Below are 27,041 nucleotides of genomic sequence, written 5' to 3'. Positions count from 1 at the left end.
AAACTTTTCATTGAAGTTATGATCCCTACTTTGGAGGTGAAAACACCAAATTTCAGAGACGTTAAGAAACTGTCTGCTATCTCAAAGCAAGCATAATGAAGGCTGAAGAGCTTGGCATTGGAGTCATTCTGACTCCCAAAGCCAAAATGCCAGAGCACTGAGGAGGATTCTATTGATGACGGAGGATGTTTTATACTGAGTTTTTTCCTTTATATTTTCTGGTTAAAATATCTTTATTATAGTGAGCAATTTAAAAACACATATGTTGGGACTCCCCTGGTGGCGCAGTGGTTAAGAATCCGCCTGCCAGTGCAGGGGACACAGGTCCGAGCCCTGGTCCCGGAAGATCCCACATGCTACGGAGCAACTAAGCCCGTGCGCCACAACTACTGAAGCCGGTGCGCCTAGAGCCCGTGCTCCACAACAAAACAAGCCACCGCAATGAGGAGCCTGTGCACCAAAATGAAGAGTAGCCCCCACTCGATGCAACTAGAGAAAGCCTGCGCACAGCAACAAAGACCCAACGCAGCCAAAGATAAATAAAATAAATTTAAAAAAACACATATGTTTTGGAAGCCAATTAAAAATAGTATAAAGCAAAATGGGGGAGAGGGGGATGCACCTAGACTCCTCCCCCTTGAAGATAACCAGATTTTTTTTCTTTCTGTAAACATGTCAATACATATGCCTATCAACATACATCTTTTTTTTTTTTAAGTTTTTCCTTTTTTTTTTTTTGTTTTTTGTTTTTTGGCTTTTTATTTATTTATTTATTTATTTTTGCTGTGTTGGGTCTTCGTTTCTGTGCGAGGGCTTTCCCTAGCTGTGGCAAGCGGGGGCCACTCTTCATCGCGGTGCGCAGGCCTCTCACCATCGCGGCCTCTCTTGCTGCGGAGCACAGGCTCCAGACGCGCAGGCTCAGCAGTTGTGGCTCACGGGCCCAGCCGCACCACGGCATGTGGGATCCTCCCAGACCAGGGCTCGAACCCGCGTCCCCTGCATTAGCAGGCAGATTCTCAACCACTGCGCCACCAGGGAAGCCCCATCTTTTGTTTTTTTAAATGAAATCTTGTGTTCTGTATCTATTTTTCTACACTCAATATAAGCTAGTCATTTTTTAATGTCAGCCACTGAAAATCTAACTCCTTCCAAAAGATGGCTGTATAATGGTGCGTTGAATGTAATGAGAACTAAAAAGAAAATACTCCTGACCTCTGGAAGCTGGCATGGCACTCACAGGCCAATAGTATTCTCCTTTGGGACATAAATCACAGACTACCATCCTCAAATGAGGTTCCTCTGAGACCACGGTAAAGTGAGACAAAAGAAGCCCCCTTCGTAATTTTTAGACAGACAAAAACAAGGTCACTGTGCCACCCACACAATGCCAAACCTCCTCCTCTTGGCTAAAAGAGTGATGCTATTTGCTTACCACTTGGAGCTTTATCTTTGTTCTAGTCTGCTCTCCCAAAATATAACATTTATTGAGATACTAAATCTTAAAATTGCTCCTGCTTTCTGGCAGCATCCAATCTGGAGTGAACCCTGCATCCTTAGGCCCTCTCCCAAAACACTTAAATGAAGCCCAAATCCTGTAAAAGATTTTTTTCTGACACCCTCTTACCCTCATGGCACCTCATGGTTCCCCATGGTGGGTGTAATCTCTCACTGCAACGAATAAACCCGGTTTATCAAACCACTGCTGTGTTCCTGGATGAATTAAGTAAGCATTTTGGCACAGTCCCTGATGAGTACTAGATTTGCCATTATATAGGAAGCTGCAATGAACACGGTTTTATGTTGTTCTGGGAAAGATACTCAGGTAGAGGAGAGATGCAGGAAGATGCCACAGGAAGGGAGTTATTTATCCTTATCTTTGAGATGGATAGTCTTTACCTCAATGGTTAAAGCAGATGTGCTGTGTGTGTTTGACAGGCCATGAGTCAGGCTGCTTTGGCTCACACAAAGTTCAGGCCGAACCATGTATAAGCTAAAATGACTGCCCCATACCTCGATATGTGAACATTTTCTCCATCAAGACTTTTATTCATACCATCCCGTTTAATTCTCAAACCACCGTATTAGGAAGGTAGTGTTAAAAAAGAAAAAACAGGCCCGGTACTTCCCTGGTGGTCCAGTGGTTAAGACTCCGTGCTTCCACTGCAAGGGGCAAGGGTTTGTTGTCTCGTGGGGGGAAACTAAGATCCCGCATGCCCGGAGGCGGCTAAAAAAAAAAAAAAGGCCCCAAATGGAGTCATTTGCTACACCCCGCCCCATGACAGCAAACCAAGACTTAACTGCAGTTTCCACCTTACATAAAAATATAATGTTAATCAACCAGGCTGGTATTTTATGGCCAGCACTAACGAGGTAATCTATTACAAAGCCCATTTCCAACCCCCAGAGAAGAGGCAATCTTCATGATAAAGCCCTTGCCATTCCCTTCCCCACAAAAAGAGACCTTGACCTAAAAACAATCCTTTCTTTTCTTTTACTAATAATTCCTTTGCCCTACTCTTCTGCCTAAAAAAAAAAAAAAAAACTTTCCATTTTGTACAACCCTTCTATTTACTAGATGGGATGCTGCCCAATTCACCAACTATTGCATAAAGCCAATTAGATCTTCAAATTTACACAGTTGAATTTTGATTTTTGCCTTTTTTGTTTTGTTTTTGGCCCCGCCATGTGGCTTGTGGGATTTTACCTCGCCCACCAGGGATTGAACCCCGGCCCTCGGCAGTGAAAGCTCGGAGTCCTAACCACTGGACCTTCGGAGTATTCCCTGAATTTTGTTTTTTAAGAGTAGTAATGTCATCCCAATTTTACAAGAAACCATCAGAGACAGAAATTTAAGTAATTCACCCAATGTTCTACTGCGGGAAATGACAGAGCAGGGTATTAGGTGCACGTCCTAGGGCATGGGTCCTCAAGGCGAGAGCCCTGGAGCCCCTCCAACCAGGCCAGGAACGATCCTATCCACCGCACCAAACGCAGAGGACTCCGCCCAGAGGAACCACCGCCCACGCCCCAGCCCTCAAACCATTGCTCTCTGAAGAAGCTCTTTCCCCCAAATTGATGGCTGGGTTGGACAGGTTCCCGGGGAAATTCCCACGGGTCGCAATACGCGGAAGCAACTCACCAGCGCGAGGGAAGAGAGGGAGACTACCTAACCGCCCAGAAGGGCAGGACCTGAAACCCCGCCCCCAGGCTGCGCTGGGGATGCACTTCCCACAATTCCCCTGTCCCAGCGGCGCCTGCGCGGAAGCGTCCGAGTCTCTACGGGACTACACTTCCCAGAAAGCCAGAGGAGAACACTGCCCGAGTTCCCACCCTCTTCCGCCGGAAGTACTTGAGCCACTTCGGAGCTGTTGGACTACAGTTCACACAAATCCCTTGGGGACAAAGTTCATATTGCCGAGTTCCTGGGCAGTAAGGTGGTTTCCTACTGGGGCTAGTGTTACCTTAACCTGAATCCGTGAGCGAAAACTATTGTATGTTGTTTAAGCTGCTGTTCGTTTTGTCTCTGTTAGAACAGCAAACCTAGATAATATATCATTGGAAAGTTCAGTTCAAACCCCATTGGTGAACTTCAGATCCTCTGAAGAATGCACAAGATGAAGGCTCAAGAAGCTGCGCATTTGGAGATCTACATAGCAGAACTGTTGATAAAATATTTTAATTTAAAACTGTATTACAAGGAGTTCCATGGTGGGCTAGTGGTTAGAATTCTGGCCTTTCACTGCTGTGGCTGGGGTTCAGTCCCTGGTCGAGGAACAGAGATCCCGCAAGCCATGTGGCGTGGCAAAAACAAAATAAAACAGGAAAACTGTATTACAACCTTCATGGGCCCAAGAGAGGTAGAGTAATTTGATTGATTCTTTATTGTGTCTCCTACATGAGTCCGAGCCACCCAAAATCCGTGAGCTCCATTCTGGCAGCGCACTATCAGGCCATGGCCTGCAACATTTGGTTGCAACAATTCATTTACAATAGTCTTTTTAAAATCTATTGACAAAAATCATGGCAAAAATCATTTCAATTTGAATGGGGGCCACCCCAACAGCAGGCCCATGTAAAAAGACCATCCAACAAGTGATGCCACATGTGCCTGGTGACCCCTTGGTGGGATGGTGGAAGTCCTAGCAACTGTCTTGTGCCCCTTGGAGTCTTTGGACCACACTTGATAGCCAACAACTCCCTATGTGTTTCAGATACAAACTACCCTCAGCGGCTGAGGTAGATTTCTCTTAAAAGACAAATCTTAGTGCTGATTGGGCCCTACTTCAGAAAAAAGCCATCATAGGCCCTGAGCCCATGACCCTTAAGTGCAACTGCCTATTTTACCATAGGTTATGGAAACAACACCCCACAGGCTTGGAACAGGCAGTGAAGCCTCCTTATTAAAAGGAAATGGTACCTACAGGATACAGCTTGAACCCTCAGGCATATCCAAACTACAGGCGAATGTGGCTTTTCCCACCCTCTGTCCTTTGCCCAAGTCCACAAATCCAGGAGAGATTGCCCCCTCCTGGCCCCACTGGCCATCCGTGGGGCCTCTTGGGATAAACCAAGTCCCAGTGGAAAGGGAGTCCGTTTATTTCAGACAGCAGCACCACATCATTCGTGTTGGAGCCCAATGGAGAGTTACCACTTTCCATCCCATGACTGGGGACATCCCGAATAAAGGATGACAAAATTCACAGAGCTAATTGTAGTCACTTTGACACTGGAGGACACCATCAAAAAATTGTCATTTTTTTCATATTTTTACAGACTCCTAGACTGTTTCAGTTGATGGGCTCAAAATAGATTTCACATTCAGGCTTATCCCCTATGACAGGGCCTTCCACATTGGCAATATATTACCTCTCAGACCTCATTGTATTACAATGAAAATTTCCCATCTCAGCTCCTACCATGACTCCCAGAGGTGGCTCATTTAAATGTCGTATCTGTCCAATTTGCTCCCATTTCTCAAATAAACTCAAGTATTACCCTCATCTTGGGCCCCAGATGCTTATATCTGGGGCCAAAATTCATGGCATCTCCATGTCACTGGCCCTAACCCAAACCCTACCCTCCCAACGTGATTACTGGTGACACAGCCCATGAAGGTCTATACCAAAGGGTGAATGACCCCTCTCTCACCATCAGATTGATTTTATTGGGCCATTGTGCCAATGTGCTGACACAAATGATTTTGCCCTCACAATGACAGATACGTATACAGGTCTACTCTTCGCTTATCCTTTCCAGGGTGCTAACCTCACCACTATAGCCCTCATTAAAACTTGGTTTCCTCTGGGCCCTCAGATATCATGGACTCTGATCAGGATACACACTTTAGTGCTCATTCAGTACAGGCACAGACCTTACAAGAAAGCAGCACTTGCAACTTTCATTTGTCCTATCATCTACAGATAAACAATGATCTACTGAAGGATGCCCTATTAAAATTACAAAATGGATAATGGCTTCCAAATGGCTCTTTTGCACACTGCTTATTTACCCTGAACTTTCAACCTGTAGGTCCCAAGACACCCTGTCAAAATGCAATTAAGGGACCCATCCCCTCCTCTTTCTAGTCTCTCTAAAATACCCAGACAGAACTCCCTTTCCCAATTAATGACACCTCTCCACTCGCCTAATCTAAAATAAAGAGAACTGAAAAGATTCTGGCACAGTGTGTGCCAGATTGGCACTCAGTTCTAAGGCAGGCAATAGAATGAGACCCATTGAGAAGTGAGGACCCATGACCCCCAAAAAGGCTATTCTATAGGCTACAAGAAAGCTCTCTGCCAAACCTTCTATCCTTCCCCAACAGAGTTTTTAAAAAATATTTGGTTGTGTCAGGTCTTAGTTGCGGCTCGCAGGCTCCTTAGTGGCAGCTCGCTGGCTTCATAGTTGTGGCATGTGGGCTCCTAAGTTGCTGCTTGAGTGCTCCTTAGTTGTGGCTCGCCAGCTCCTTAGTTGTGGCACGCGAACTCTTAGAGCCCACGAACCACAACTAGTGAGCCTGCACACCACAGCTACTGAAGCCCACATGACTAGAGCCTATGCTCCGCAACAAGAGACACCACTGCAATGAGAAGCCTGCGCACCGCAATGAAGACCCAATACAGCAATAAATAAATAAAATTATATTAAAAAAAAGAGTAGAAAGGCGGGGCTGGTGGAACTGTTAAATGTCTTGATTGTGGTGATGTAAATTGATAGTAAGCATTTGTCAAAACACAGAATGATCCACCAGTCGATTTTACTGTATATAAATTATTCCTTAATAATAAAAGAAGAACATGAGCATATAGGATCTTCATAGATGCCTTTTATCCCACTGAAGAATTTTTATCATGTATACTGAGTTCTGTCAATTGCCTTCTGTGAACCTAGGATGATCATATATTTGATGAAAAGAATCCAGACATAAAGAGTACATACCGAACACACAGGAAGCTCAAGAACACAGGCCTAATTAATACACGGTATAGAAATCATAGTACTTGTTGCCCCTGGAGGTGGGAATGACAAGAATAGTCCACAAGGAAACATTTTGGTTTAATAGAAATATGGTATATATTGATCTTGGTGATGATTACACAAGTAGATACATTTGTCAAAATTCATGAAGCTGTAAACTTATTTATGCATGTGGCTGCATGCAAATCACATCTCCATAAAGAACTGTTAGCATAGAAAAGTGCTGGCCACAACCTGGTAAACTGACTTCTGGACCCACTAATGGGTTAGAACCTTGAGCTTGATAAGCACTAGTTCACAGGACCTGCAGGGTTGGGGAAATGAGCCCAAGTGTCTTATTTAATCCTCCAAGCCTTGGAGAATTCCTCCTTCTACAATTTTATAGAAAGTTTTAGAGAGGAACTGAAAGAAAATTTCAGAAGTGACTGTTCTCCCTTTTACTCATTTAACATTACTGGACACCTGCAGTGTGTTAGGCGCTGAAGAGGCAGAGTGGACTTGGCTGTCAACAAAGTCCCAGCCCTCCGAGAGCTTCTATTCTGGTGGAAGAGATTTGGGCATTTCCAGCTTAGTACTTTTGGTTACCTTCAGCTCAGACTCATCCTTCTTAAGCCTCTCTTCTCTGTCATATCTGCTAAATGTCAAGGTTCTGAATGAAGTTCTTATGTCTCCACTCTTATGAGGCTTCTCTGCCGTGTGGTCACCCAACCACACAGACATGTCGAGCTCTGGCAGAAATACTCTTTTATCAAACAGATGTTTTGTCTTCTACAGCAGGACTACTTCAGCACCCGTTTGAGGTATTAAACCATGTAATTTTATAGAGCTTCTTTGCTGTACGTATTCTCTGATGAGGGACAGTCCTTGTCACCCTCATCCCCAGCATGGACTCGCTGATGAATTATAAGACTTGAGCTCCAACTGAAGCCTTTCCCACACTCCTCACATTTGTATGGTTTTTCCCCAGTGTGGACTCTCTGATGGGCTTGAAGGTATGAGCTCCAACTGAAGACCTTACCACATTCCTCACACTTATATGGTTTCTCTCCAGTGTGGACCCTCTGGTGGGCTTGAAGGTATGATCTCTGTCTGAAGCGCTTACTGCACACATCGCATCGGTATGGTTTCTCTCCTGTGTGGACTCCACGGTGAGCCAGAAAATTTGAGGCCCGACAGAAGCCCTTCCCACACTCCTCACACTGGTAGGGTTTCTCTCCAGTGTGACACCTCTGATGGGCCTGAAGCTGTGAGCCCACGCTGAAGCCTTTCCCACACTCTGCACACTGGTATGGTTTCTCTCCGGTATGGACTCTTTGATGCACTTGAAGGCTTGAGAACTGACTGAAGGCCTTCCCGCACTTCTCACATTTATAGGGTTTCTCTCCCGTGTGGATTCGACAATGAACATTAAGATCTGAACTCCGGCTGAAGCCCTTCCCACATGTACCACATTTGTATGGTTTTTCTCCAGTGTGGCCTCTTTGATGGGCCAGAAGATTTGAGGCTTGACTGAAACCTTTCCCACACTCCTCGCACTTATAAGGTTTTTCTCCTGTATGGACTCTAAAATGAATGTTAAAATCTGAGCTACGACTAAAGCCCTTTCCACATGCATCGCACTGATATGGTTTCTCACCACTATGGCCTCTCTGATGGTCCAGAAGATTTGAGGCCCGACAGAAGCCCTTGCCACACTCCTCACATTTGTATGGTTTCTCTCCCGTGTGGCTTATCTGATGGGCTTGGAGGTGGGAACCCACACTGAAGCCTTTCCCACACTCCTCACACTTAAAGGGTTTCTCGCCTGTGTGGATTCTACAGTGGATGTTCAGGTGTGAGCTGTAACTAAAGCCCTTGCCACATGCCTCACATTTGTAGGGTTTCTCCCCAGTGTGGATTCGCTGATGAGCCTGTAGGCGCGAACGCCAACTGAAGCCCTTCCCACACTCTTCACATTTATAAGGTTTCTTTCCCGTGTGGGCTCTCTGATGGATGTGAAGATAGGAGCGCTGACTGAAGCCCAGTCCACACTCCTCACATTTATAGGGTTTCTCCAACGTGTGGGCTATGGGAGGAGCTTGACAATGTGAACTTTTCCCGACGTTCCTCCCACACTCCTCAAACCTGTGTGGATCCTCTCCAGTGGGGACCCTCTGATGATGACGAAGATACGACCTCTGACTGAAACCCTTACACGACATATCATATTTGTTCAATCTTGTTCTACTGTGGACCCTCTGATGGGCTTGAAGACTTGAAAGCCGACGGAAAGCGTTTTCACATTTTTCACACTTGTAGGGCTTCTCTCCTACATGGGCTGTCTGGTTCATTTGAAGGTGAGAGTCCCATATGAAACCTTTCTCACACTCCACCCCTTCGTAGGGTTTTTCTCCAGTGTGGTCTCTGCAGTGAACTTGAAGATGTGAAGTCTGATTGAAGTCTTTACCAAACTCCTCATCTTTATTGACTGTGCCACCTTGTTTTTCCATCTGAGAGCCAGTTCCTTGAATATTTCCCATGGAATCTTGACACCTGGTTAATTCCTTTGTAACCTGTTGCCAGATTTGTGAGCAGAAAAGCTCTTCATGTGGCAGATACCTTAATCCAACTTCTTGAAGACTCTCCATGCCATTTAGATTCTTGTCTCCTAAATGGATAAAGAGAATTTAGAGATGGGGCATGTGAATGCTTTGCTCAGAGATGTCAAGGTTATAAACTTAGGCCCACACCCTAAGGCTTTACTGAACCTCGAAAAGCTTCTGTTTTTCTTTAACATCATGTATCATGTTCTCTGATTTACATGCCTCCAGACACCAAGAGGTGGCCCACCAGGCTGTCATTCACTACACATTAGTGGAATCCATTTAGAATCATAGTAAGTTTCATAGGTGAGATATAAATTAGAAATCTGATGGCTACAGAGCAAGAAAAATACCTCCTAGGGAATGTTTACAAAGATGTACCTTACTCAAAGCCTTATCTTCTTTGCTGTAGCAGATGGCTAATAAACAGCTTCCACATAATTCTGCCTACTGCATGCACATCTGACGAAAATGCTCAAAATGTCTAGTAAGACCCTTACACAGATTACCAGAGGATGTCCCCAAGCAATGTTGAAAAACCTCTGCTTTATTTTAATGGAAGTTTACTCCAATGGAAGGAGACTTTGAGGCAATGAATAAGTTGGAAAGATAAATGTCTGGGAGAAATACCTTATCACCTAAGGCCCTAAAGTTCAGAATATAAGCAGAGAGTGGTTCTTTGCCTCCTGCTGGGAAATATCCTTACAAATGGGCTGTAAACTTTACTTTCCCTGACCACAGAGCCAGGTCTTCCCAACACTGAAAGGATTAGCTGGAAAAAAATCAAAGCCAAGTTTTGGAATTAGTATGTTACTGTAATAACATACATTATCTAAAACCTCATAACAGTAAAGTTCCTATAACCACCAGGGGTTAAAAAAAAAAAAGAGTGAAAAATTAGAAGGTTATCTTTTACAACAGAGCAAGAACTCACGAGGAGGAAATAAATAGGGCATAATACAGAGTCTCGAAATCAACATTGGACCGGAAGAGTTACGTTCTCCTTGGAACTTTATTCCACCGATTAGCCATATAGCTTGCTATTAACTTCTTTTCAGGTGTCTTTTCAAATAACACCTTATCTGTGAGGCCTCTTTTACCACACAGTATCATATAGTAAAGTCTCCCTATCCATTCTACATGCCTGGCAATCTCCATTTGCCTTACCCTGTTTTGTTTTTACACAGCACATATTCCTATCTGACATACTACATACGTCCTTGATCTTTTCATTTTATGTCATCTCCCACTTGAATGCGATACCCATGAGGACAAGCATTTTGTATTATTCACTGGTTTATCACCACTCCCAGAACCCTGTCTGATACAGTCAGTGTTCAATAAGTACATGTTGAATGGATCAATAAACCCCAGTTTGACATCTCTGTGAGAGTTAGAGCCATGTTACAAAAGTAAAAGAGCTTTTTTGTTTGTTTTTTTTTTTTTGCGGTATGCGGGCCTCTCACTGTTGTGGCCTCCCCCATTGCGGAGCACAGGCTCCGGACACGCAGGATCGGCGGCCATGGCTCACGGGCCCAGCCGCTCCGCGGCATGTGGGATCTTCCCAGACTGGGGCATGAACCCGTGTCCCCTGCATCAGCAGGCGGACTCTCAACCACTGCGCCACCAGGGAAGCCCAACAAAAGTAAAAGAGCTTTTTGAAGTAAGTTACCCATAACAGGAAAGAAAGTGGAAACAGCCATGTTGTTGGGAAGCTGAAAGGCTTCACTAGATGCAGGGCTAACCTACGTGGATGTTGCTGATGAGAAAATCATAATCACAAAATCAAGGAATTCCCTGGCGGTCCAGTGGTTAGGACACCACACTCTCACTGCCAAGGGCCCAGGCTCGATCCCTGATTGGGGAACTAAGATCTCACAAGCCACACGGTGTGGCAAAAAAAAAAAAAAAAAAAAAAAAAAATCATGGCAAAATTCACTCAGAAGGCCAAAAAAAAGAAAGCATAGGGTATAAAAATGGCCATGGGGCCTATGGATTGCCTGCTTCTGAAATTTTTATACTCTCTTTCTGTATGTGTAAAATTTTTCCTTTTTCAAGTAGGAGTCAATATTTAAACCACTCCCCTCCACCCCACAGCCAAGGGAAAAAGTTGTTTTTGAAACCAGACTATAAAACTGGTGGGCATATGGGATATCATAAGCCACTTTCAATGATGGGATTTTATTCTGAATCAGTAAGAAGCTACAAGAGGTTCTGAGCAGAGAAATGACAAGATTTGAATTTAAAAGAGTCACTCTGAGTGGAGAATTAACTGTGAATGAGCAAAGCAGAAGAGAGAGAGCGTTACAAAGACTGAGGCAGTAATCCACAGTCTAGGTGCTGACTTGGACCAGAGTCACAGCTGCGGAGGCAACAAGAAGCAGGACAGACTCAGGGTCACACGGCTCTCACCCGAGGAGTGACGGCTCTGGGTTGCTATCTTTATCATCCAAAGCTTTTCTTCTCTCTTTAACTGGGATATTATATCTGGTGTGAACGACTGATGCCCTGCAAAAAAAGGCAAGGAAAAACATTTAAAATCAATATGTTAGATGCCCAAATTAAGAAAAATTGTGGTTCCCACTGCACTGTCTTCAGGACATCAAAGTCAGTGTTTTCCAAACTTTTAATTATGACCCATAGGAGGAAATACATTTTATGCAAAAACCCAGGATAGGTAGGCATAAGCATAAATTATGGGAAAACATTATTTTCATCGCACCCTTTTCACCATTTCTCACACTATTCTTGGCAACGGGCCACAGTTTTTACTGTAATGTGCAGTTATTGCCAAGGGCTCTGGTATCTTCTACCCTATTTTATTTCGATTCCCTAAAGAGTGTCATGACCTACTAATTGGAGATGACCACAATTTGAAAAGCCAGAAAACATACAGCAGTCATGCGGTCAATTAACAGTTCATTTACAAACACACTTTGGCCCGGGGAGAAAGACTAGAAAACGCCATCTCTGTGTCTCATGCTGATTAGAAAACCGGAAACCAGTTCAAGAGCTCCAAAGCCCCGCCCATTCAAGGACATGTAAATAAATACCACAGGGGCTGATGCGATGTTCAGTCCCAGAGTGCCCTTCCTCACCCACTGAGACCAGGTTCTGGAAGTTCTCCAGCATCACTTCCTGGTACAGCTTCTTCTGGGCAGAGTCCAGCAGTCCCAGCTCCTCCTCTGTGAAGACCACGGCCACATCCTTGAAGGTCACCGCCTCCTAAGACATCAAACACACTCCACCTGAACCTTGCAATGCAGGTCCCCTGGTGAAAGGGCAGCACTGAGGAAAGTGGGGACGATGTGTACGAAGTGGTTCCAGGTTCTGAGAGACCAGAGTCAATTTTACCGTAACATAAACAGTCCCCATAACGCATTTATGTTTTAGATTTTCTTCTTTTCACAATAAATGTGGAGAAGAACAACTTTTTACATAGATTTTTGCTTCCCATCCAATTATGTTCTTAGGATAAGTTCCAAAGAGTGAAAACTGCAATGTCAAAGAATAGGCAGCTTCAAAATAATTATGTACAGCAGCAGATTTTCTTTTCAACTTTTCCCCTATTTTATCCTCCTCCAAGAGTATATAAGTATCCCTGATTCTCTAAACCATACACATTCAATATAACCATATTTTTAAATCCTAGGCAATTTTATCAGTAAAAAACAACTTATCTGGATTATCTGTACTTATTTGATAATTAATAAGCTCATATTTTCACATATTTACTAGCCATCTTCATTTTTTTCTTCAGAACCTTGCCTGTTAATGATCTTTGCTCATACTCCAATCGGGGTTTTATCTTGGGATTCTGTAAAATTCCTATTAGAGATTTTAAGGTTTTTTTTTTTAGGGTATTATAAATATTTTCACCCACATTCTGCTATTGTTCTTGTACAGCTTTAGGTACAGCATGCTTTCTCATCCTTGGCACTCCTGACATTTGAGGACAGATGACTCTTAGTTGGGGGTGGGGCAGGGGGCTGCTGAGTTCACTGTAGGATGTTTAGCAGCATCCCTGGCTTCTACACACTAGATATCAGTAGTACTCCCAAGCTGTGACACTAAAAATGTTTCCAGATGTTGCCTGAGGGGTAAGATCGCCCATAATTAAGAATCACTCGTATACAGCATTGTTTTAATTTTTCCTACAAAGACTGTGTTCAGTGCCAGAGCCCTGCACATCCAGTGCCCTATATGAGCAACAGAGGTCATGGAGAAGAAGGGGCCACCGAGAGTGATCTATGGTAGGGACAGTATCATCTATGGAGTCTTCCACCCACCAGGACAACTAGGCACCCCACAGAACAGGCTAAGTCCCAGATGGAGAATTCTCTTCCCTTGTCTCACTCTCTTTATCCAAGTAAAAATCCTAGGAGTCTTTTTTTGGATCAGTTGGATCTTTGGTTTCCTATGTGAACTTGAGCAGTTTTCTGAAATTCTACAATCCTGTTTCTTTGTCATTAAAATGCAGAGGAGACCAAGTTCAGCCTCGTAAGGTTGGTCTGAGACTAAATGCAGTTAAGAAATGAAAAGTCTCTGTACAGGTCCTTTTGTAGTTTTAAAATTAAGTACATTAGTACTTTGAAAAAATTCATTAATATGTGAATAAAAAATATAAATCAATAAGTAAAACGTACATGATATGATTCAGACATGGGTAAGAAACAATCTAGCTTTCTTACATGAAAATATCTAACAATATTTTCTCTGTGTGAAGTGTTAGTTAGATCCTGGTGCACTCTGCCATTCTGGAATATTCTACATACAAAATACCCGAGGTACTGCATAGCAAATGTACTTTATCAATTTAGAGTACCTAGAACATTAAGACCAAAGAATGGCAAATTCTTCTAAATTCCCTTTTGAGGAAATTGGTTGTATTAGGAAAACTGTTATTACAGTGCTTTGTTTTGTTTTCAAAATTTATTTTTATTTATTTATTTTTGGCTATGTTGGGTCTTCGTTGCTGCGTGCGGGCTTTCTCTAGTTGCAGCGAGCAGGGGCTACTCTTTGTTGCGGTGCACGGGCTTCTCACTGAGATGGCTTCTTATTGCGGAGCACAGGCTCTAGGCGTGCGGGCTTCAGTAGTTGTGGCATGCAGGCTCAGCAGTTGTGGCTCACGGGCTCTGGAGCGCAGGCTCAGTAGATGCAGCGCATGGGCTTAGTTGCTCCGCGGCATGTGGGATCTTCCCTGACCAGGGATCGAACCCGTGTCCCCTGCACTGGCAGGTGGATTCCTTACCACTGTGCCACCAGGGAAGCCCCTACAGTGTTCTTTAAAACGGTAAAAATTCTAAACTACCTAAATGTCCATGAATGGGGAAAAGTTATGAGACACACACACCCCGCCACACACACACAATGTACACAAATTCAAGGGAATATGATGTTGCCATTAAAGATGTGGGATATATAATATCAATTAGAAAAGGTATAATTTGAGAAGTTTATACTATAGCAATTACAAATATACAGTTATGAACGCATATGAGGAAAAGAACATGGGAAAATGAAGACAGTTGTTTTGTAAGGGAAACAGTAATAACGTGAGAGATTTTTTTCGTTGCTATTGACTTTTTCTGTTCTACTCTTATTTGTGAAATTACAAAAGGTGATAAAACAAAAAAAATAAATCAAACAAAAATAAAAGGTAGGGATCATTCGGCCCTCTTCTTGGGAAGAGTTTTCCAAATGCCTACTGTTCTCTTTAACCTTTCCCAAGAAAGAGAAATAGGATGTGTCTTATCACTGAGAAATGAGGTGACAAGTTAACACCTAGAAGGGCAAGCCCAACTCACCTTGAACTTGGTCATTTTGTCCTCCTCCTTCTGGGGAAGTGCTGAGTCTTGGGCAGGCACAACAGGGGAAGGAGAAAAAAGCCGTCAAGAGTCTGGCCAAGGGTGTCACTGACCCATATGGCTGCTTACTGTGAAGCAGCAACAGTGCTGCTTCTTCAGGGTGGCCTGATGAGCAAAGCCTGGGCTGGATTCCAGATGCTACCCACCCGTTCAGCCAAGAGCCCCTGGGCAGTGAACAAGCCACCCAACCACACACAGTGGCCCTCATACAAGTTCGTGTAGCTCTCAGGGTATGATTCTGATTCTGGGGAGGGCGGAAATTGAGAGTAAAGTACCCAGGTTAAGAGAGTAATTTCTGGGGCCAAACGTCTAGGTTCATGAAACTGTGATGTATTAGCTGTGAAATCTTAGACAAATTATTAGTATCTCTGTGCTTCAATTCTTCCATCTGTAAAAATTGAGGGATTAACAATGGCTACCTCATAGGATAGTTGTAAGAATTAAATAAGTAGGCAGAAAGTTCAAAGAACACTTTCAGGGCACCTTATTTCTCAGTAGCAGCAGAAAGCAGGTAATATTCAGTAACATAAAACCTGTCCTCACCAATAGCTATAATGGAGCCTTAAAAGGCTGTTGCTTTGTTGTATGAAAATCACCTTTAACCTCTGCAATATCTGTTATTCTCTCTTGGTTTGTCATATTTAAGTTGATGCTTTTGCAGTAATATTTAAGATTACATTGATTATTTTTTTTCCTGTGTAAAATATACATCACATAAAATTTTCCATTTTAACCATTTTTTAGGTGTAGAGTTCATTAGGTGCGTTCATATTGTTGTGAATCATCACCACTAACCATCTCCACAACTTTTTCACCATCCCAAACTGAAACTCTGTACCTATTAAACACTAACTCTCCCCATTCCCCTTCCTCTCGGTCCCGGGTAACCACTATTCTATTTTCTCTATGAATCTGATATTGTGGATGACAGCTTTTTCAAAGATGTAAGACCTTGACAATTCTTTTTTTTCTTTGTGGTACGCGGGCCTCTCACTGTTGTGGCCTCTCCTGTTGCGGAGCACAGGCTCCGGATGCACAGGCTTCAGCAGCCATGGCTCACGGGCCCAGCCACCCCGCGGCATGTGGGATCTTCCTGGACCAGGGCACGAACCCGCGTCCCCTGCATCGGCAGGCGGACTCTCAACCACTGCGCTACCAGGGAAGCCCCAGACCTTGAAAATTTGACTTTGTAAACAGTAGGGCCTTAAAAACACTCTTATCATGGAGATGAAGAAAAATGAATAGAATCCTGTGATTTAACAGTAAGTTCGTCAACATGCCACTTAACAAGCTAATCATAGTAATGATGAAAACAACAAAAACGGCAATGTTTAACATTACATAAGCACTAAGTACGTGTTAGGGACCTTGAGAAGCACTTGGCATGCATTGTTCCACTAAGGTACCTCCCACACACCTGTGAAGAAGCTAAGGGTGTACTAGCCGTGTGACTCCAGTCTGATCACCTCCACCTCTGTGCCTCTCCTCAACTATAACAACGAGAGAAAAAAAAAAAGAATGTCAGTCCTAGGGTTACTGTGGTGGATGAATGAGCTAAACGCCCTTGGCATTGTACCTGGCATTTTACGAAGTTCTCAATAAATGATGACGATGACGACTGTTGTTCCCACGGAACAGATGAGGAAGCCGAGGCTTGGTGAAGTCAAGGGGCAGGGGTGGAACCTGAATCCAGCTCTCACAAAGAAGCCAGTCTTCTAGATCTTGTCTCTCTGCTGCTTCTAAAGAAAAAAATAAACAGATGGGAGTCTGAGGTCTCATGCAAAGAGAAATGAGAGCTTGAGAGCTAGGGATAAAAGACTGACATAGAAACAGGGAGAGGACTCTGAAGCCAGAGGATCTGCTTGAAGGAGATGAGAACAGGGTTGGGAAGGGTGTAGGCTCTGGAATCAGACCCCCAGTATTTGAATCCTGGCACCTCCAACTTGTTACTACTTAGTCCCAGGGTCTGATCTATAAATTAGGGATGGTTATAATAATAATAATTATTATTATTATTATACAATATATTATAATTATATATTATATAGATATATAGTATAATATATTTATATAAAATATAATTATATATAATATAGTAATATAATTATAATAATACCAACCTCACAGGAAGGTTAGTCAGTCTAAGTGACTCTACATAAAACATGTGGAACAGTATCTGGCAGCTTAAACATTCACTAGGGCTGCTTTACATGAAATAGTCAAGGAAGCTCTTCCTTGGGGTGGCTGCAACCGCACACGGCTTGATGAGCAGACATGGGCAGGATTCCAGATGCCACTTACGCCTTCAACGGAGAGCTCCGGTGCGATGAATGACCCGCCCAACCACACACAGTGGCCCTAATACAAGTTCTCGTAGCTGTCAGAGTATGATTCTGATTCTGGGGAGTGTGCAAATTGAGAGTAAGATATCCAGATTAAGAGATTAGTATTAGTTAATTACTGGTTCATTAATTACTTATTAGTTTATTATTATTAGCTACTCCTACTCCAGATAGTCCTACTCCTGTATGGAAAAGGGCAGTGTAAAACTTTCCAATCTTAGAAGAGATATCCTTTCAGGATTTGTAATTCACCTTGTTCTGACTCTATATTTGTCCAGTGACCTCTGCTCAGTAAGAAGTGCTTTACAGGGAGATCTTTCCACTACCTCTGTGGAAAGGGGATAATCAGTAAATCACTGTCTGTTTTGGGATTAATACTAACTCAGCTTTACATCCCAAGCACCTAAAGCAGTGCCTGTAACACAGTGATCACTTAGCAGTCAGTGTCAATGTCAGTGTCCTGACACATGAGCCCCCCCATCCAGGTTCATTCCAGCAGAGGCACGTAAAAAGACTAGACTAGTTGGTCAAAGGTCTCTTTGAGAGGCAAAATTCTGAGGCTGGTCCCACTTGGGAGGATTGGGAGAGCGGGGGTTTTATTTCCAAGTTTTTCTTCTAGGTCTTCCACAATATTTGCAAGACCAAGGTCATCTTTGGAAGGAAAAGGGCCTCTGGATTTTTAATACTGTCTTAGGAAAGTGCTTCCCACCCTTCAAAGTCAATGTCTAAAGAGACTCCTGTTACAAAATCCACAGAGTGTGTCCATCAAAACACTGAGAACGACAACTATTTAATTGCCTGCATGATTAGCACTAGACAGGATAACTTGTTAACTCTTCATTAAAAAATGAGTGTATGAATTCAATGAACATTTATGGACATCAGACTAAAAGATACGACTACTCAAGTTCACAGCCTAGTGATTAGGAAACCAGCAATCACCCTGCACATTGCTAAGTACCAGGGTAGTGAACTGGGTACTTTAGAAGCACAAGTTATGGGCCTTGGGGTCCACACTTGTTTGGAGCAGGTTCTACGTCAGCGTGGCTTGAGCTGAGCCCTGGAGGATGACTGAGTTCTATTGGCCAGAGAAAAGCAGAATCTCTGAAAAACCTCAAGAGAACAAATGTTACGACTATAAGTGAACACAAACAAGAGGCAGAAAAAGCTGGGCAGGAAGGCAGGATTCAAACCATAATGACGGGTGCCCCAGTTTATCGGCAAGTCAGCAGGAAAGCAGCAAAGGAGGGGAGAGTCAGAAGATTCCTTCGGTGTTGGAAACAGATCACTCTCCCAGCAAATGGGGGATCTGAGGGGGAAGGGGCTGGGGCCAGAGAGACTGTTACCAGGGCCACACCAAGAACCACGTCCTTCTTTATTTGAATGTCACCTCCTCAGACAGTTCCTCCCTACAGAGAATTTCAATCTCCTAATGACATCCCAACACTTCTGACCCCCCCATCCCTGCTTAATTCTTTTCTCTTTAGCACGTATCACTCTTTAACATCCTACTAGGTATTTTGCTCATTTATATTCATCACATCTGTCCTGTCGGGAGTTTTGTTTCTTGCTGTGTCCCCAACACCTAGGACGCTGCCACAGGCGCTTGCCAGGAACTCAACAAAGATTCACAGAATGACTGCTGGAACGAAGAACTGAAAGATGCACCATGTAGATGAGGGCCTCGTGATTTACCTCCCGAATCATTCATTCAAAATATAATTACTGAGAGCCTGCTCTGTGCCAGCCAAGGAGCCTAGATGTGAAAGATACAGCAGTGAACAAAGCAGGCAAAGACCTTGATCTCATGGAGTTGGTAGCATAATGGGGTACCAGAGCAGTAACACACTGATACAGTGAGAGATGCTTTTAAGAAGAATAAGGCAGGGTAAAGGTATAGGAAGAGACGGAAGGAGGGGCTGGTACAGAATAAGCTTTTGTCATGGAAGGCTTCTCTCACCTTTGAGCAGAGACCTGAACTAAGGCAGACAGAACCATGCAGGTATCTGATATCTGAAGGGCAAGTAATTTAGCCAGAGGGAAACAGAAAATATTTTTGTTAAAAAGTCCTGAGTCTAAAAAAATAAAAAAATAAAAATAAAAATAAAAATAAATTTAAAAAATTAAAAATTTTTTTAAAAATTAAAAAAAAAAAAAAAGTCCTGAGTCAGTTCTCACTACCAGTGTGTCTCAAATTTTAATGTTCCATGAATCAACCGGGCGGGGACCCTGCCAAGATAGAGGGTCCTCTGTCTCACCCCCAGAAATTCTAAGTCAGGAGGTCAAGGATGGGGACGAAGAATCTACATTTCTACTAAGATGCCAGGTGATGATACTGTTGGTCCCTGGATCACAATTTGAGTAGCATCAGTCAAAAACAGCCCTCTTGGGACTTCCCTGGTGGAGCAGTGGTTAAGAATCCTCCTGCCAATCCAGGGTACACGGGTTCGAGTCATGGTCCGGGAAGATCCCACATGCCGAGGAGCAACTAAGCCCGTGCGCTACAACTACTGAGCCTGTGCTCTAAAGCCCGCGAGCCACAACTACTGAGCCTGCGTGCCACAACTACTGAGCCTGCGCTCTAGAGCCCGCGAGCCCCAACTTCTGAGCCTGCGTGCCACAACTACCGAGCCTGCGCGCCTAGAGCCCATGCTGCACAACATGAGAAGCCACTGCAATGAGAAGCCCACACACCACAGAGTAGCCCCCGCTTGCCACAACTAGAGAAAGCCCGCACGCAGCAACGAAGACCCAACACAGCCAAAAGTAAATAAATAAATAAATTTATTTATTTTTAAAAAGCTCAGACCTTATCCAAAACTAATTAAATCAGAATCTGTGGAGGTGGGCTGCTGATATCTGCATTTTTGCCCCTCTCCCACCATCCCAGGCTATGATTTCATTGTCCAGTCAGGACACTGCACCAGGCAATGAACCCCAGGCAAAATGACACCGAGGCCCATGCCCTTGACCAATATGCAGTGGTTCTCAAACTCTGGTGTGCATCTCTGTTGTAAGGCCTAAATTTCAAGTGCTACCAAGACATCTCTGAGCCTCACAGGGCCCAGAAGGCCTAGCCGTGAGTTCCTGTGCTCTCTCCAGATATGGCCCTTTCCCCTGGGAAGAGGTGCCCCATCCAGCTAGTTCCCCTATGGATTAACCATGTTTTTAGATTCTGTATTAGCTGTTTGACATCTGTGATTACTAACCTCTTCCTAAGTCTGTTGAATCACAAGGCCAGGCTGTCGACCACAGTTCTTTACACATTCCCCACAAGCAAGTTTTCGAGGGCACAAGAGGGTCATAATATAATCCGCCCAGTCACTGCCCTCTGACCTGCCCGTTCTCACATAGTGCCCAACAGGGGATGTCTCCACCTAGTTCCTTCCCGCTACTACAGTCACAGAGGCACGGTCCTCTCTCCCTGCTCCCTGACCCCTGCATGTGACAGGATTCATGTGGCCCTCGGTGGCATGCTGTGTCTCTTGTTCCTGGGGGACTTGTAAGTACTAAAAACCTTCTTTCTCAGTCACCTCTCCACGCTGTCACTCGGTCACCTTTATAAATGAAGACCTGACACAATTCACTCCATCAGCTGGACCAGCCTCACCCACTGAGTCCTCAGCCTAACAGGTTTCATCTCTGTGCCAGCTGCGAAATTGTTCAAAGAAGCCTATCACATCCTCCTGCCGGAAGCAAGGTCACCCTACCCTCTGTTCACTACCGAGCCTGCCTCCCAGAGCCCCCGCTGCTTCATTCTAGTCCCGAGTGCAGCCCTGGGTGGCCCGGCATAGCAGGCAGCGTCCTCCTCCCACAGGCTGTGAGTATGTAACAAATAAACTGCCGCCAACATCAGTTGGCCGGTGTGGCCATCTCATACTGTTTATGACAAGGATTTCTCCTTCCTAAACCAGGTGAACAGGAAGTGCCTGGAACAGCATCAGAATCATCCACAGAGCTAATAAAGAACACAGAAGCCTAGACTCATTGAAGTAGTAAAAGGACTGGGTCTTTATTTTTAACCAGGTTCCCCAGGTGATTCTAATAGGACCAAAGTCTGGGAACCACTGCACTATTCTATTCTGCCTCTCAAGGAGTTATCCGAGCTGCCCAAGAATAGCCGGGCAGCCCAGGGTAGGGCTAGGCCTGGCACTCAGGCTTCCTGATGACCAGCTCCCTGCTCCTCTCCATTGTAAGATGACCTTGGAGGTCTAAGAGGCAAGAGTAACTTGTAAACGCCCCCTGGACGCAAATCCTCAGAGGGAAAAGGGAGGCTTCCATTTAAACCAGTGCTGTCCAACAGAAATATAATGCAAGCTACATGGGTAATTTAAATGTTTCTAGCAGCTACATTAAAAATGTAAAAAGAAGTGAGCTTAATTTTTTTCTTTTTTTTTTTTTTTGCGGTATGTGGGCCTCTCACTGTTGTGGCCTCTCCCGTTGCGGAGCACAGGCTCCGGACGCGCAGGCTCAGCGGCCATGGCTCACGGGCCCAGCTGCTCCACGGCATGTGGGATCCCCCCGGACCGGGGCACGAACCCGTGTCCCCTGCATCGGCAGGCGGACTCTCAACCACTGCAGCACCAGGGAAGCCCAAGAAGTGAGCTTAATTTTAACAATATATTTTATTTAACCCAACATATCCAAAATATTACTACAATATAAAAATTATTGAGATCTTTTACATTCTTTTTTAGTGCTTGAAATCTCTTGTGTGTCTGACACTTACAGTACATCTCAGCACCAGCCACATCTCAAGAGCTCAATAGTCTCATGTGGCCAATGGCTACGATACTGGCTGGTGTAGACTTAGGCCTTTTTAAAGCAACAGAGACCATATAATCATCCCCCAGGGACTCACTAGGTTCAAAAGACAGCCAACTATGTTAGTTGTAAGTTTCAACAATGATTATTACTGAAACTATTCATTTTTGTTCAACTGTATGGTAGAACTGAAGTATTAAAAGAATAAGGTAGGGGAGAAAAGAATACCCTAAAATATGCTTTGCCCTTTTAGTAACTCACTGCATTTTTCATATTGCATACTCCCCTGTAATAAATAAAGGACAACTCTAGTCTGTAATATATAGAGGAGGTACTATGTGCCAGGCACTATTTCAAGCACTTTCCATATCATATCCCCTTTAATCTTCACAAAAACTTTAGGAGGTAGGCATTAATTCTGTGGTAGGTATTAATATTGTGACATAAGAAAACTTAGGCACAGACAAGTAAGTTGCCCGAGGTCATCCAGTCACAAAGTGCTGGAGCCATGTTTCAAACCCAGCGGCTGAGGTTTGATCCTGGCTCTGCCCCTTGCTGACTGTGCAACCAGGTCATTTATTCAATTGTCTGCAACTGTTTCTTCCCTTTATTTATTTTTTATTTATTTATTTATTTATTTGGCCATGCCTCACAGCTTGTGGGATCTTAGTTCCCCGACCAGGGATTGAACCCATGCCCTCAGCAGTGGAAGTGTAGAGTCCTAACCACCAGACTGCCAGGGAATTCCCTGCTTCTTCCTTTTAAAAATGAGAGTAATGATAGCATTGTGATGAAAGAAAAATGAGTCAGTGCACGTACAGCACTGGAAATTCACTGAGTCACAAAAGGTGCCCAACAAATGTCAGCTATTCTCATCATCTCTATCATGTTCCCTACATATTAAACAAAAAAACTGAACATTAACATCGATTGGAAAACAAACTTATGGTTACCAAAGGGGAAGGGGGGGAAAAATTAGGAGTTTGGGATAAATATATTCATGCTACTATGTATAAAATATATCACCAACAAGGACCTACTGTACAGCTCAGGGAACTATACTCAGTTTCTAGTAATAACCTAAAATGGAAAAGAATATGAAAAAGAATATATACATATATGTATAACTGAATAACCTTGCTGTACACCAGAAACTAACACAACATTGTATATCAACTATATTTCAATTAAAAAAAAAAAGATGGATTCTTTTTAAATGTATATATACACACATGTATAACTGAATCACTGTGCTGTACACCTGAAACTAACATGACACTGTAAATCGACTATACTTCAATTTTTTAAAAGAATTCGTTGCCAAGGAAATTTGTTTTAGAGCATGATGATACTAGGCATGCTCATACATTAACTTTTGAACGCTCCGAAAAAGTTGGTGGATTCTACATCTCCCCAAAAGTAAGTGAGGTATCAGACAAGGCATATGGTTATAGACTGTCGTTCTATTTTTGTTCTCTAATCACAGGCTGTAGCCCTTTTGGGCAGCTGCATGAATCACACTTACTGAACAACTCCTCTCTGCCGACCCCGTGCTGGGCACTCCGAGAAGAATATAACCGCATCCATGAGTCAGAGGACCCTGCAGCCTAACAGGAGAGAGAGATGAAACTGAGAGTTACATGCCCTGTGGCAAGTGCAACTCCAACGGAGCAAAGGAAATTCATCATTTTCCTTTCATAACTGCAACTCTTTCTAACTTTCTCATATAAATAACATTCTCCTAGTTGCCATGTGTGAAAATCTTAGAGTTGCTGTTAATACCTGTTATGGGCTGAATTGTGGTCCCCCCCCCAGCCCCAAACTCATATGTTAAACTCCTAATCTCCAGGACCTCAGAATGTGATTGTATTTGGAGATGGGCATTTAAAGAGGTGACTAAGTTAAAATGAGGTCATTAGGGTGGGCCCTAGATCAATCTGACTGGTGTCCTTCTAAGAGGAAATTTGGACACAAACAGGGACAGCAGGGGCATGCACACACACACAAAGGAAAGACCGGGAGGACACAGCAAGAAGGCGGCCATCTACAAGCCAAGGAGAGAGGCCTCAGAAGAAACGAAACCTGCTGATACCTTGATCTTGGACTCCCAGCTCCAGAACTGTAAGAAAATTAATTTCTGTTGTTTAAGCCACTCAGGCTGTAATAGTTTGTTCCAGCAGCCTTAGCAAACTAATACAATCTCCCCTCCCTTGGTCTTCGTATATAAACGACTTATAATAATTAATTTTTTAGTAACTCAGCATCTGGGTTTGCTTTAAAATACTCAATGGGAAAAATGTGTGCGTGGGGAGAGGGAGATGCAACAAGATTAGTAAGGACTGAAGCAGGGTGACTGTTACACAGAAATTCATTATATTGATATTATACTTCGGGTTGTCTGGCAATTTCCAGAATTAAGAGTTAAGGATATGGGGCTTCCCTGGTGGCACAGTGGTTAAGAATCTGCCTGCCAATGCAGGGGACCCGGGTTCGAGCCCTGGTCCGCGAAGATCGCACATGTCACGGAGAAACTAAGCCCGTGAGCCACAACTACTGAGTCTGCGCTCTACAGCCTACGAGCCACAACTACTGAGCCCGCGTGCCACAACTACTGAAGCCCGTGCGCCTAGAGCCCATGCTCCACAATAAGAGAAGCCACCGCAATGGGAAGCCCACGAACCGCAACTAGAGAAAGCCTGCACACAGCAATGAAGACGCAACACAGCCAAAAATAAATAAAATAAATTTACAAAAAAAAGTTAAGATATGAATAATCTGATAACAATTTTGTATAATGTAAATACACACTGAAAAACTGACAAACAGAAATGCACTGAAATGTTAATAATCATCTATATCCTATATGTCTATGTCCTATATATGTCATACATATCCTATACGTTATAATATATACATCTATGTTGGTAATTCTTAATGTTTTTCATTACATCATATCTCTACATTTTCTGAATTCTCTAAAATGAATGTGCATTTCTTCTATAATCGGAATATAAATATAAATATTATTTAAAATAAGATTAAATGAGAATGCTTTCAATTTTTTTTAATGTATTTACTTTTATTATTTATTTTATTTTCGGCTGCGTTGGGTCTTCGTTGCTGCGCATGGGCTTTCTCTAGTTGCGGCGAGCAGGGGATACTCTTCATTGCGGTGTGCGGGTTTCTCATTGCGGTGGCTTCTCCTGTTGCACAGCACGGGCTCTAGGCACACAGGCTCAGTAGTTGTGGCTCGCGGGCTCTAGAGTGCAGGCTCAGTAGTCGTGGTGCATGGGCTTAGTTGCTCCACAGCATGTGGGATCCTCCCGGACCAGGGCTCAAACCCGTGTCCTCTGCATTGGTAGGCGGATTCGTAACCACTGCGCCACCAGGGAAGCCCTCAAATTTTTATAAAGACACCCAAACTCACTAACCCTGCTTTCAAATCCTCTACAATAAAATTCCAACCTACCTCCACAACTTGATGCCAAATGCCTCCTCTGCAGCCAGTTTCCTATGGTTGAATATTTCGATAGACTGTTTTTCTATTTTGTTTCCTAATTCCAATTTTGGGATTTTAAACTAGGGGACCAAGGATATAAGGAACGCAAGCCCTAGACTCAAATCCCACTGCTCTTAAGTAACGTATGCTCTCTCTATCTCCATTTCCTCATCTGTAAAATAGAGGTAATAAAAGTATTCACTTCATAGGGCCTTGTGAAGGTTAAATGCACTAATTTTTATAAAGCCCTTAGGATGAGACTTAGGCCTCAATGTTTAACTATTTTGATTACCACTCATGCCCTATACACGATCTACATATTTTCACAATTATTTAACAGTAACTGAACGCTTTTGTAGCAGAAATATTTACTAATGAATAAAATACCTTTTACCACTGGAACAGAAAAGGAAGACGCTAAGTCCTGCCACGGTGGGGCTCTGCTACCAGAAGCCCTGGGCTCACTCCTCTCTTTTCTACAGCCCCCCTTTTCAGATACCAGGGCAGGAGAAGGAAAGGAGGCTGGGAGACACAACGACTTTGTGGTCCTGGGAAAACTACAGCGGGTATCTGTGGGTGACCCACTTTTTCTTTAAAAACGGGTCAGAAGTCGTCCAGGCACTGCCTCCTTTCCGGCAGGGATCAGAAAGAAGAGCCAGTAGCACTTCGAGGAACTTCCACCAAAAGCGATGCTTTTCTGATTATCATATCACTAACATTAACAGCTGACACCTTGCCACACGCCTGATCTGTCCCAAACATTTATCTTGTATAAGGCAGGTACTCGTAATATCCCTTTTTACAGAAAAGAAAACCAAGGCACAGAAAGATTAAATTTACATCCAACCTTATGTCACTAGGAAGTAACAGAGCGTGTGGAAGGAAGGTGCTGGGGGCAGGCGGGTTGGACGACAAGGAGCCCGGGAGACAAACTGCCGATTTCAGTCCGCCTACAATCCGAGGACTTGAGAACCGCCGCAAACGCAGAGAATCGGGCGAGGGGAAGGCAAGCGGCCGCCCCCGCCCCTCCACCCCGCCCTCTGCAGCAGGTCGAGGCTTTTCTGCCCTGTGACCGAGGACCGAGGCCGGCTGATCCCAGGACCAGATCAGAAAAGTTAAAAGAAATCGCAGGCTCCCAAAGATCACTCACCTCCCTGAGAGAACCGAAGGCCGCAATCGCAACCTCCTGAAGCGGAAATACCTCCGACTACGCTGAGCTCCTGGACTACATTTCCCAGCATCCCCGAGAGGAACAAGAGCCGCTGCCCCGTCCCCCGGGGTGAAAGTGCCGACTCCAACATCGACGGCCTGAATCGAGTTTCCCAGAATCCACGAAAGGAGCGGCTTCGTATTCTTGCCCTCCGGTATCCGAAATGCCTCCAAACACGCACAGCACTGGATTGTACTCTCCGATTTCTCCAGCGGCGCGATTAACACATCGGCGCTTTCCTGGAGCGGAAGTGTCCCAATCGCAGGAAGCGTCGAGACTACACGTCCCAGAATCCTCTGT

At 44.0% G+C, this 27,041-nt stretch overlaps 2 protein-coding genes across 7 annotated transcripts in view; both read right to left on the bottom strand.

The window, feature by feature from the left end:
* The window catches only part of LOC308605768 (uncharacterized protein), a gene marked incomplete at its 5' end in the record, with an annotated part of 22,161 nt that extends 14,964 nt beyond the window's left edge, over positions 1-7,197 (bottom strand). The window contains 2 exons of the mRNA XM_081216045.1: positions 3,172-3,373; positions 7,063-7,197. Of these exons, the coding sequence (XP_081072171.1) occupies positions 3,172-3,373; positions 7,063-7,197 (337 nt within the window). The remainder of the gene's footprint in view (positions 1-3,171; positions 3,374-7,062) is intronic.
* Positions 6,537-27,041, bottom strand: ZNF45 (zinc finger protein 45). 6 transcript variants are annotated; one of them, XM_081215384.1, is made up of 9 exons: positions 26,682-27,041; positions 23,558-23,639; positions 17,228-17,325; positions 16,503-16,665; positions 16,344-16,416; positions 14,867-14,913; positions 12,113-12,284; positions 11,472-11,567; positions 6,537-9,124 (listed from the first exon to the last, which is right to left on the bottom strand). In XM_081215384.1, exons 6-9 carry the CDS (start codon positions 14,879-14,881, stop codon positions 7,296-7,298), a joined length of 2,112 nt encoding a protein of 703 aa, XP_081071510.1. In that variant the 5' UTR covers positions 14,882-14,913; positions 16,344-16,416; positions 16,503-16,665; positions 17,228-17,325; positions 23,558-23,639; positions 26,682-27,041; the 3' UTR covers positions 6,537-7,295. The 6 variants fall into 6 exon arrangements, with proteins under 6 accessions (XP_081071510.1, XP_081071515.1, XP_081071512.1 ...); XM_081215389.1 differs by having other exon boundaries at positions 12,158-12,284; XM_081215386.1 differs by lacking the exon at positions 26,682-27,041 and adding an exon at positions 24,125-24,417.

The sequence above is a fragment of the Mesoplodon bidens genome, assembly GCF_964165515.1.
Source record: "Mesoplodon bidens genome assembly, chromosome: 18".
NCBI classification, from domain to species: domain Eukaryota; kingdom Metazoa; phylum Chordata; class Mammalia; order Artiodactyla; family Ziphiidae; genus Mesoplodon; species Mesoplodon bidens.
This window is presented reverse-complemented; position numbering and strand designations above follow the sequence as displayed.